The sequence below is a fragment of the Cervus elaphus genome, chromosome 4 (assembly GCF_910594005.1).
Source record: "Cervus elaphus chromosome 4, mCerEla1.1, whole genome shotgun sequence".
NCBI classification, from domain to species: Eukaryota; Metazoa; Chordata; class Mammalia; order Artiodactyla; family Cervidae; genus Cervus; species Cervus elaphus.
In genome coordinates, this window is record NC_057818.1 from 61,281,652 (window position 1) to 61,294,024 (window position 12,373).

The following is a 12,373-nucleotide window of genomic DNA, read 5'->3' on the forward strand; positions in this document are numbered from 1 at the left end:
GCTTATCGTTGTCCTCAAGAAAAGTATTGTTAGCCTTACTGTCAAAAAGAGCCTCAGAAGAATCATCATCAGGGTCCTCTTGTTCTTGAATTGAGGGGACTTTCGGTTTTGTGCCCATTGCAAGATGAGGAGGAGGAGCACTTGGGTCAGCGCTGGTGGGAAAATTTTGAAATATTTTATGTTGTTCTAATTGAGCCTTTTGTAAAGTTTCATCATCTAATTCATATTCATGTAACAAGTGTTCTGCCTGTCAGAGTGGGGTGAGGCTAGAATTATATTGAAATGGCAGAATCACAGCTTTAATAAGATCCCATGAGGGCCAGAAAACTATTGGAATATTTTTTCCCCGTCTTCAGGCTCATTTAACATTTTCTTTAATCTGGTTCCAAATTTCTAAATTGAAACTGCCTTCATTGGGGAATCAGGGATAATGTTCAACCACCGTTTGGAGATAAGCCTCTATTCGCTGACATGAAACCGCAAGTCCTTGGACTTTAAGTAAATGAAGAAGTAAAGTAGAAAAGTGGTAGGGCTTTCCAATCGTTCGTCCCATATCACTGTACTTACCGACCTCCGTAGGTCCACAGTCACTCTGTCCGCTTGCCAAGGGCATTCTCCAGGTCCCTGTTTGGGCACCATTTGTCTTGGTCTTTACTGACTGGGACCTGGGGACTGGAGTTGACGAAAAGAAGGCGAGAAAGGAAGGACGCAGGGGACCCCAGTATTGAGTGAAACAAGGGTACTTTATTTGCAGAAACGCATGCCTATATATCTTCCATAAAATGACTACTCAGTCATTAAGAATGTAATTCCATCAGTTGCAACAAAATGGATAGTCCTGTAAGTAAAAGGTCACTGAAGGGAGTCACTGAAGGGAATTCAAGCAGGATCGTTCCCATGATCTCAGTCCTGAGAACTGTGCGCAGCTCTGCTCATTCCTGTATTCCAGGAACTGATAAGGAATAGAGAGTCCTTGAGAAACAGCACACAAAGGAAGAAAGTGCAATATATTGGATCCCTTAAAGTTGAATGTCCCCTGACACTTATCCAGAGCAGACTTTACTAGATCAAATGCACTATATTCTTTAATACTATTGTTAATACAGCTTTATTTGTTTTAAATAAAGTTTAAAACTTTCTGCAAGGAGATATTCTGACAAAAGCAGAAAAACATTTTGAGGCACTGAAGGATACCTCCCTTCCTCTGCCAGTCTGGTATCAAGACAGGTTGACTAAACAATGGAAATCTGGAAAATTAATATTACAGAGAAAGGGGTATGCTTGTATTTCTCCAGATGGATCCAACAAAATCAGTTGGCTCCCTCTTCAGAAGATCTGTCCCAGGGGAGCTATAGTCATTCAGATAGGAAGAAATGGTGAAATCCCCAGGAGGAGGAGTTTCCAGTACAAGCCATGGCAACTTAAAAAATTTCCAAGAAATGCTGCACTTGAGGTCATCGACCTTATGATCTCCCCACTTGGGGACACATTAAAAACCCTTACTAATCAATCTGAAAATCTGGTTTCTCAACAGGGAATGCCTCGGAATCCAGAAAACATTTTTGTCGCTATGCTTGCTTTTGCTTCCCCTGCTCAGGATGACTTGATTAATCACACTTATTGGGCTTATATACCTAACCCTGCTTTATTGCACGTTGTAGAATGAACAGATAAAGGACTGGTCATATCCACTAATGACTCAGTACATATGCCTCCTCCTTGGAGCTTGGAGGGGTCCCCTCATCCTGAGGAAGAAGGAAGACTAATTAACATCTCTCTAGGCTATGAAATCCTTCCTTTATGCATGGGTCCAGCAGAATTATGTATTAATATTAGTTGACAAACGTGGGCTTTCATCCTACCTCCAAAAAAGAACTTGCGCACATTGTTTACACTGTTTACTGCTCTGTCCTTTTATGAGAACCAGGTCAATACTCCTAAATTCTAGGAAAAGGGCAAAATTTGGAATGTAAGGGGTTTACGTATAAGGATTTTAAATATCCTCCTGTTTATTGAGTTAGATGTCAAGCTAAATCAGGGAAATTAATGTTTGTGGCCAGTTACACCATTGTTGATAGGGGACCCTATGGTATGTGGTTATCTAACTGCTCAGATGATATTAACAGTACTATGTGTGATTATGTTACTCAACTAACATGGAAGATTACCAACAGTTCAATGGAACACATCCATGACAAAGGACTCCTTGGCTGGCTTGACAGCAGAATGGTGCTTCCTCACCCTCAAATTGTCCTCAATTAAAAAACTGGGCCTGAACAATGGGACATCTGGAAACTTACTACAAATACTGAAAAACTTGGACTGGATATTTCACAGGGACCAGTCATAGTCATAGTAACTATTCCTTCTGTTATAATCAGTCATATTTTATACAAGCTTGTGTTCCCCTTCCTTTTGTTATAACCATAGGAAACTTACAATTTAATGACTTTACATTCTGTGACTTGTACTGATTGCAAACTGTCTACTTGTCTTAATTCCTCTATTTCTCTAAAAAGCGAATCCCTTTGGATTCTTCGATCTTGACATAGTCTGTAGCTGCCAGTAGATCTCCAACGGCCCTGGAAAGAGGGTCCCATGGCAAGACTTGCCTCCCAGTAACTCACTAAATTACTCTGACTATCTAAGTGATTCACTGGATGGTTGATTCTTGGCATTTTGGGGTTAATAGCCATTTGTACCACTGCTGCTATCAGACATTGCTTTACAAACTTCAATTCAAACACAAAACTTCATTCAAAATTGGACTAAAGATGCTCATACTATATGGGTCACTCAGGTTCAGATAGATGAAAAATTTCAAGATAAAATTCAGGAATTAAAAACAGCCTTCCAATGGGTTAGAGATCAATTAATAGATTCACAAAACAAGTATTATTAAATTGTGATTGGAATTCTACTCAATTTTGTATCACTCCTGTTTGGTTCAACCATAGTGCTTACAATTGGGAACAAATCAAATTTCATTTGCAAGAAATACATAATAATGCTTCCATAAATGTACAATTGTTGCAAAAGGAAATCCTTGAAACTTTCTCTAAGAGTCTACCCTCTTCCAACAGTTTGGACAGCTAGCTGATCAATTATCTGGACTAGACCCTCGAGGATGGTTTCAAAGCATTACACATAGTATTGGATCTGAAACTATAATGTTGACAATTATCCTGGTGATTATATCTGTAATATACCAATGCCTTTCAACTAAATTTATTAAAACTAAACAAACTCAATTGGTCAAGGCCTTTTTCACAAAAGTATCTACACCCCTAATTATGAAAAAATAAAAAAGTGGGAATTGTCAGGGGACGTTCAACTTTAAGGGATCCAATATGTTGCATTTTCTTCTTTTGTGTGCCATTTCTCAAGGACTCTCTATTCCTTATCAGTTCCTGGAAAAAAGGAACGAGCAGAGCTGCACGCAGTTCTCAGGACTCAGATCATGAGAAAGGGCACCTGCTTGGATTCCTTTCAGTGACTCCCTTCAGTGACCTTTTACTTAAAGGTAATCTATTCAGTTATGCCCCTCTTACTCAGGATATGGAATGCTTTCTGGCCCTTTGAAGACTGTTATTTGCTTGGCTTTGTTTTTGCTCAATTTTTTTACTGCCTAAAGCTGCCTTGTATGAAGATATATAAACATGCGTTTCTGCAAATGAAGCACCCTTGTTTCACTCAAGACTTGGGTCCCCTGTATCCTTCTTCTCGTCGACTCTAGTCCCCTGGTCCCAGTCTACAAAGACTGTGACAGCTCTGTCTTCAATTTCCACAGATAAGAGTTAACTCTTCTTTAATCATACATACAACAGTTATTTCTATCCAAAGGAGAACATGACCCTTTTCCTATGCATTGTTCCTAGCACACCATCAGTCCCTGGTAACTGTCCCTCTCCTCCTACGAAAAGCCCAGTCCTTTTAACATCTTGCCTACTCTGTTCAAGGTCACTTGGTAGAACATGATTTTTATAACAGGCTGGACTATGTACGGAACGGTTCCTGATCCTGCTGGCCATGATGAGTCGTGTCCTAGTTTCACATTATTTTCCGCCCTGCCTGTTGCTAATTCACACACACTTTTGAATTTTGTAATTCAGGCTGTGTGTTTTTCCAGGAAACACGGATCTGAGTGAATTGTATCTAATGAAGTCTGCCCCTTCATCTCACTGATTCCTTCCCAGAGACCATCATGAAACACATGTAGCAAATGCATTTGATCAATGTATTACCAAAGCCAAGCTCTTAGAGCTCACCACACAACAGGCCAATAAACTGAGAGACTACTTGTTGGGCAAGGAATAGTGACTTTATTCAGAAAGCCCAGACACCAAAACGATGGTGGACTACTGTCCCAAAGAATCAACTTTGCTGAGTTAGAATTCGGGTTTCTTTCACATGAAAAGATCTCTATAGCTTCTCTTCAAATATGGACTTACTGCAGTTGCTGAGTATCTGAACTGAAGTCATCAGAGAATACATATAGTGAAAAAGGTAAAGGATTTGCCACAACCACTGAGCCTGGGAAGTATGGCTCCATTATGTTCCTATCTTGTGACTTTGGGGTAAGATCCCTGCCACACACATTACACTGCTGTGTGTTTTCTCCAGGATAAATACTCTGATACTACTGGCGAGATGTGAGATGTGAGGATAGGGTTTTTCTTTTTTTCACATTTGTGAAACTGGTGAGGAATCTTTCTATAATGAATTCATGTTCTAAAGACCTGACTAATAAATACGTATATATCTGGCTTCTATCCAGCATGAATTTTCTCATCAAGCTAAGATGTCGCCACACTCATATTTGTATCATTCCTCAGTAGTATGAATTCTCTGACCAACAGTAGGGTGTGAAATTTGAACTTTGAAGACTTCTACCATATACCACATTCACATAAGTTTCTCTCATGTATGGATTTTCTGATGTTTAGTGAGTGCTGAGACCTGAGTGAAGGATTTTCCACACTCGAAACATTTGAAAGGTTTCTCTATATGTATTCTCCGATGACTTGTAAGGTGTGAATTTCGACTGAAGAACTTGCCACACTCATTACATTTGAAAGGTCTCTCTCCAGTATGAATTCTCCAATGAAGTCGAAGATGTGGTTTTTGACCGAAGACTTTTCCACACTCATCACATTTGTAAGGTCTCTCACCAGTATGAACCGTCTGATGACTTAAAAGGATTGACTTTACACGAAAGGCCTTGCCACACTCATCACACTTGTAAGGTTTCTCTCCAGTATGAAACCTCTTATGACTTATAAACTGTGAAGGTTGACTGAAGTGCTTGCCACACTCATTACATTTGTAAGGTTTCTCTCCAGTATGAACCCTCTGATGACCAGCAAGGTGAGCATTTCGGCTGAAGACTTTGTCACATATATCACATTTAAACAATTTCTTTCCTGTATGAATTTTCTGATGTCTCCTGAGGTTTGAGCTGTCAGTAAAGGTTTTGCCACACTCATTACATTTGTAACATTTCACTTCAGAATGAATTTTCAAATGACGTGCAAGCTGTGAACTTTGATCAAACAATTTGTCACATACTTCACATTTATGTGATTCCTCTCTTATATGGATGGCCTGATGTTTAATGAGGTATGAGCCCTTAAGATAGGCTTTACCACACTCATCACATTTGTAAGGTTTTTCCCTGTGTGCTTTGAGGTCTTGTGTTATTACTGAAGGATTCATAAAATCATCCCCATATACATTAGAAACACTGGTTTGGACACAAGGAGGAATTCTTTGAAGTGGTGAGAATGAGAAACTGTTGTTGACAGACCTCTCAACTTCATTATATTCAGAAATTATCCCGCCAGTTTGAAATATCTGCAGTTTATCCTGAAAGTTAAATCCAAGCCTGTTTCCAAAGGGCTTGATTCCTGCATCCTTTCTATCATGTGAATCTCTTCCATCAGGCACATTTCCATCAAGGCTTACAGGTGTTCCTTTGTGATTTCTTTTGTCATCTCTCCCCTGACTCTCAAAGTCACACATATTTTCCTGACTTTCCAAAAGATGAAAATGTTTGATTTCACAGCTTTCAGATCTTCCCAGAATCAATCTTTGGAATCGTTCTCGTTTATTATCACTGTTCGCTTTGGGTTGTAAATGGTTGATCACAAGTGTAGGAGAGATATCTACAAGATAAAAAGAACTATAGGTACCTGCTCACAATAATTCAAAAGTAATTGTTTCATGTTGAATATATATTACACCAAAAGTAATATTTACACCAAGTTATGAAACACCACAATGATGACCTTAAGTCTTTAGAAACACTAAAGGAATATAATTCTTATCTTAAGAAAGCATGAAAACATAAATTCACAGTTAATGTAGCCTAGTTTTAAAAACCTAGTTTTAAAAAAAGTGTGCCAAACACACTCACATTGGACAATCTTAAGCCAACACTCAAAAACGGAGTTATTTTCTACCAGGATCCCTAGGAACATATCAATCAACAGTTGTCTCAAATTGAAAAGAAAACTATTACACTATCACTGTATTCTGCATACTTACTGTATATAAATAAATTCTAAACAACATATTATATATTGTAACAGTAAATAATCCAAAACCAAGCTTACCCAATTAATAATTAACTATTCATAATTGGTTGTTTACAATTGGAAACAAATGAGAAAATGAAGAAGATGACTAAAACAATTTTTTGGAAACAACATAATTTTCTAAATCTGCTATAGAACCACGTACCCAAAAAGAAAAGGCATTTTACAATGTTAACAAGTAGTATGTGTCAGCTGTAGTGCAGAATACAAGCTAAAAGACCATCATCCGTAAATGACACATAAATTGAGACGTAAAATACTCATCAGTTTTCTAACAGCCAAGAACCAAAGCAATCCCTGCCTATGTTGTTGTTGTTCAGTTGCTCAGTCGTGTTTGACTCTTTGCAACCCCGTGGACTGTAGCCCACAGGACTCCTCTGTCCAAGGGATTTCCCAGGCAAGAATAATGGAGTGGGTCGCCATTTCCTTCTCCATGGGATCTTCCTGACACAGGGATCAAACCTGCATCTTCTGCATTAGCAGGTGAATTCTTTACCACTGAGCCACCAAGGAAGACTAATCTCTAGCCATGCACTATTCTTAATTACCCGGTTTAATGGCACCAACATATAATAAATAAAAAGTGACTGCTTTGTGTCTTTATTGACTAGGGTCAGAAAAGTATTGCTGAAAAATGTTGCAAGTGAAAAGCATACAGAATATAATGTAGCTGAGGTTTGGCAGCAAACAAAATTCTGTAAAGCATTTATCCTTCAATTAAAAAATAAATAAAAATTTAAAAAGATATAATGTAGATAAGGTCATATCATAAAGAACATGACAGAATATAGATATTACCTTTTTTAAACAAAAGTAAATTTTGAGTATTTACTATAAACCATGCCCTACTGTAAGCGAACTGACAGCACTAATTTGCTTTGAAAGACTTGAGGTAAATTAACATGTTTTTTTCTAATCAGAGCAGGAGACATACCCAATTGGCCCACAAAGTGGTAGGAGAACCAGGATATGAATCTGCACCTACAGACTGAGAAAATTTATTTGTAAACATGACCACCCACCGAAGAAACAGATTAGAAAATATTAAAAAAAAAAAAATACAAGGAACATAGAAAATATCAAGGAAGACACAAGACAGAAGTAGTCTGTTTAACACTTATTCAGTCATCCCATCTTGAAATGATTTGTGAGTCATCATGGATGCACAGAGTGATTGAGGTCATGTCCTGAGAAACTTGTTCAATAAATGACCAGAGATTATCTTTACAGTGAGAGCATGTAGAAGGTGGAGGGATGTGGTAGGTAAGAACAATGTTTCCATCCATACCAAGGTACTATGTGAGGAATGGTCAGGACTAACAAAGGGCCTGCGTGGAGCATAGGGTACACAGGCTGATGTCAGATATCAGCTTGGTACTGCATGTCTTTGTGAAAATAACTGAGAGCGCAAACTAATATACTGACCTGAAAAGAAAAGAACTGCTTCAGCAATTTTATGGGCATTATACTATGGGTACGGGACAGAAACAAGAGAGATTTTAAAAGTGACTGTGATATATGGAGAAAGCAGGATAATACCTGTTATACTATTTACAATGTAACGTATCCAACTGTGAATTTTGTACGTTACAATGGAATGCTTATATTCAAGAAAAACATACACAATATTCCAGGATATTGTGTAAGAATCTTATTAGCAGAAATCAGAAGGAACATCCAGGAAAAGGCTATCTAAACCTGGGTTCCTCTGCCAAGTATGATTAACCTCTCTATTGGACATTTACTTCGTTTCTTCTTTTTTTTTTTTTTAATTTTTTTATTAGTTGGAGGCTAATTACTTCACAACATTTCAGTGGGTTTTGTCATACATTGATATGAATCAGCCATGGATTTACACTTATTCCCCATCCCGATCCCCCCTCCCATCTCCCTCTCCACCCGATTCCTCTGGGTCTTCCCAGTGCACCAGGCCGGAGCACTTGTCTCATGCATCCCACCTGGGCTGGTGATCTGTTTCACCATAGATAGTATACATGCTGTTCTTTTGAAACATCCCACCCTCACCTTCTCCCACAGAGTTCAAAAGTCTGTTCTGTATTTCTGTGTCTCTTTTTCTGTTTTGCATATAGGGTTATCGTTACCATCTTTCTAAATTCCATATATATGTGTTAGTATGCTGTAATGTTCTTTATCTTTCTGGCTTACTTCACTCTGTATAAGGGGCTCCAGTTTCATCCATCTCATTAGGACTGGTTCAAATGAATTCTTTTTGACGGCTGAGTAAAATTCCATGGTGTATATGTACCACAGCTTCCTTATCCATTCATCTGCTGATGGGCATCTAGGTTGCTTCCATGTCCTGGCTATTATAAACAGTGCTGCAATGAACATTGGGGTGCACGTGTCTCTTTCAGATCTGGTTTCCTCAGTGTGTATGCCCAGAAGTGAGATTGCTGGGTCATATGGCAGTTCTATTTCCAGTTTTTTAAGGAATCTCCACACTGTTTTCCATAGTGGCTGTACTAGTTTGCATTCCCACCAACAGTGTAAGAGGGTTCCCTTTTCTCCACAGCCTCTCCAGCATTTATTGCTTGTAGACTTTTGGATAGCAGCCATCCTGACTGGTGTGTAATGGTACCTCATTGTGGTTTTGATTTGCATTTCTCTAATAATGAGTGATGTTGAGCACCTTTTCATGTGTTTGTTAGCCATCTGTATGTCTTCTTTGGAGAAATGTCTGTTTAGTTCTCTGGCCCATTTTTTGATTGGGTCATTTATTTTTCTGGAATTGAGCTGCAGGAGTTGCTTGTATATTTTTGAGATTAATCCTTTGTCTGTTTCTTCATTTGCTATTATTTTCTCCCAATCTGACGGCTGTCTTTTCACCTTACTTATAGTTTCTTTTGTAGTGCAAAAGCTTTTAAGTTTCATTAGATCCCATTTGTTTAGTTTTGCTTTTATTTCCAATATTCTGGGAGGTGGGTCATAGAGGATCTTGCTGTGATTTATGTCGGAGAGTGTTTTGCCTATGTTCTCCTCTAGGAGTTTTATAGTTTCTGGTCTTACATTTAGATCTTTAATCCATTTTGAGTTTATTTTTGTGTATGGTGTTAGAAAGTGTTCTAGTTTCATTCTTTTGCAAGTGGTTGACCAGTTTTCCCAGCACCACTTGTAAAGAGGTTGTCTTTTTTCCATTGTATATCCTTGCCTCCTTTGTCAAAGATAAGGTGTCCGTAGGTTCGTGGATTTATCTCTGGGCTTTCTATTCTGTTCCATTGGTCTATATTTCTGTTTTTGTGCCAGTACCACACTGTCTTGATGACTGTGGCTTTGTAGTAGAGTCTGAAGTCAGGCAGGTTGATTCCTCCAGTTCCATTCTTCTTTTTCAAGATTACTTTGGCTATTCGAGGTTTTTTGTATTTCCATACAAATTGTGAAATTCTTTGGTCTAGTTCTGTGAAAAATACCGTTGGTAGCTTGATAGGGATTGCATTGCATCTATAGATTGCTTTGGGTAGAATAGCCATTTTGACAATATTGATTCTTCCAATCCATGAACACGGTATGTTTCTCCATCTGTTTGTGTCCTCTTTGATTTCTTTCATCAGTGTTTTATAGTTTTCTATGTATAGGTCTTTTGTTTCTTTAGGTAGATATACTCCTAAGTATTTTATTCTTTTTGTTGCAATGGTGAATGGTATTGTTTCCTTAATTTCTCTTTCTGTTTTTTCATTGTTGGTATATAGGAATGCAAGGGACTTCTGTGTGTTAATTTTATATCCTGCAACTTTACTATATTCATTGATTAGTTCTAGTAATTTTCTGGTAGAGTCTTTAGGGTTTTCTATATAGAGGATCATGTCATCTGCAAACAGTGAGAGTTTCACTTCTTCTTTTCCTATCTGGATTCCTTTTACTTCTTTTTCTGCTCTGATTGCTGTGGCCAAAACTTCCAACACTATGTTGAACAGTAGTGGTGAGAGTGGGCACCCTTGTCTTGTTCCTGATTTCAGGGGAAATGCTTTCAATTTTTCACCATTGAGGGTGATGCTTGCTGTGGGTTTGTCATATATAGCTTTTATTATGTTGAGGTATGTTCCTTCTATTCCTGCTTTTTGGAGAGTTTTAATCATAAATGAGTGTTGAATTTTGTCAAAGGCTTTCTCTGCATCTATTGAGATAATCATATGGTTTTTATCTTTCAATTTGTTAATGTGGTGTATTACATTGATTGATTTGCGGATATTGAAGAATCCTTGCATTCCTGGGATAAAGCCCACTTGGTCGTGGTGTATGATTTTTTTAATATGTTGTTGGATTCTGTTTGCTAGAATTTTGTTAAGGATTTTTGCATCTATGTTCATCAGTGATATTGGCCTGTAGTTTTCTTTTTTTGTGGCATCTTTGTCAGGTTTTGGAATTAGGGTGATGGTGGCCTCATAGAATGAGTTTGGAAGTTTACCTTCTTCTGCAATTTTCTGGAAGAGTTTGAGTAAGGTAGGTGTTAGCTCTTCTCTAAATTTTTGGTAGAATTCAGCTGTGAAGCCATCTGGTCCTAGGCTTTTGTTTGCTGGAAGATTTTTGATTACAGTTTCGATTTCCTTGCCTGTGATGGGTCTGTTAAGATCTTCTATTTCTTCCTGGTTCAGTTTTGGAAAGTTATACTTTTCTAAGAATTTGTCCATTTCATCCAAGTTGTCCATTTTATTGGCATAGAGCTGCTGGTAGTAGTCTCTTATGATCCTTTGTATTTCAGTGTTGTCTGTTGTGATCTCTCCATTTTCATTTCTAATTTTGTTAATTTGGTTCTTCTCTGTTTCTTAATGAGTCTTGCTACTGGTTTGTCAATTTTGTTTATTTTTTCAAAAAACCAGCTTTTAGCTTTGTTGATTTTTGCTATGGTCTCTTTAGTTTCTATTGCATTTATTTCTGCCTTAATTTTTAAGATTTCTTTCCTTCTGCTAACCCTGGGGTTCTTCATTTCTTCCTTCTCTAATTGCTTTAGGTGTAGAGTTAGGTTATTTATTTGGCTTTTTTCTTGTTTCTTGATGTAAGCCTGTAATGCTATGAACCTTCCCCTTAGCACTGCTTTTACAGTATCCCATAGGTTTTGGGTTGTTGTTTTCATTTTCATTCATTTCTATACATATTTTGATTTCTTTTTTGATTTCTTCTATGATTTGTTGGTTATTCAGAAGCATGTTATTTAGCCTCCAGGTGTTTGAATTTTTAACAATTTTTTTCCTGTAATTGAGATCTAATCTTACTGCACTGTGGTCAGAAAAGATGACTGGGATGATTTCAATTTTTTTGAATTTTCCAAGACTAGATTTATGGCCCAGGATGTGATCTATTCTGGAGAAGGTTCCGTGTGCACTTGAGAAAAAGGTGAAGTTGCTTGTTTTGGGGTGAAATGTCCTATAGATATCAATTAGGTCTAGCTGGTCCATTGTGTCATTTAAAGTTTGTGTTTCCTTGTTAATTTTCTGTTTAGTTGATCTATCCATAGTTGTGAGTGGGGTATTAAAGTCTCCCACTATTATTGTGTTACTATTAATTTCCTTTTTCATACTCGTTAGTGTTTGCCGTACATATTGCGGTGCTCCTATGTTGGGTGCATATATATTTATAATTGTTATATCTTCTTCTTGGATTGATCCTTTGATCATTATGTAGTGTCCTTCTTTGTCTCTTTTCACATCCTTTATTTGAAAGTCTATTTTATCTGATATGAGTATTGCGACTCCTGCTTTCTTTTGGTCTCCATTTGCATGAAATATTTTTTTCCAGCTCTTCACTTTTAGTCTGTATGTGTC

At 37.7% G+C, this 12,373-nt stretch overlaps 1 protein-coding gene and 1 long non-coding RNA gene across 7 annotated transcripts in view; both read right to left on the reverse strand.

Moving 5' to 3' along the window:
- Positions 1-728: 728 nt before the first annotated feature.
- LOC122690390 lies at positions 729-2,261 on the reverse strand. Its single transcript, XR_006340045.1, has 2 exons — positions 2,169-2,261; positions 729-952 (listed from the first exon to the last, which is right to left on the reverse strand). It is a non-coding gene; the product is annotated as an uncharacterized LOC122690390 (long non-coding RNA).
- A 2,041-nt stretch (positions 2,262-4,302) lies between these two features.
- The window catches only part of LOC122689958 (zinc finger protein 347-like), a 43,715-nt gene continuing 35,644 nt past the window's right edge, over positions 4,303-12,373 (reverse strand). For all 6 annotated transcript variants that reach the window (XM_043896851.1, XM_043896842.1, XM_043896861.1 and 3 more), the window contains one exon: positions 4,303-6,164. In XM_043896851.1, the coding sequence (XP_043752786.1) occupies positions 4,921-6,164 (1,244 nt within the window). In that variant the 3' untranslated portion in view covers positions 4,303-4,920. The remainder of the gene's footprint in view (positions 6,165-12,373) is intronic.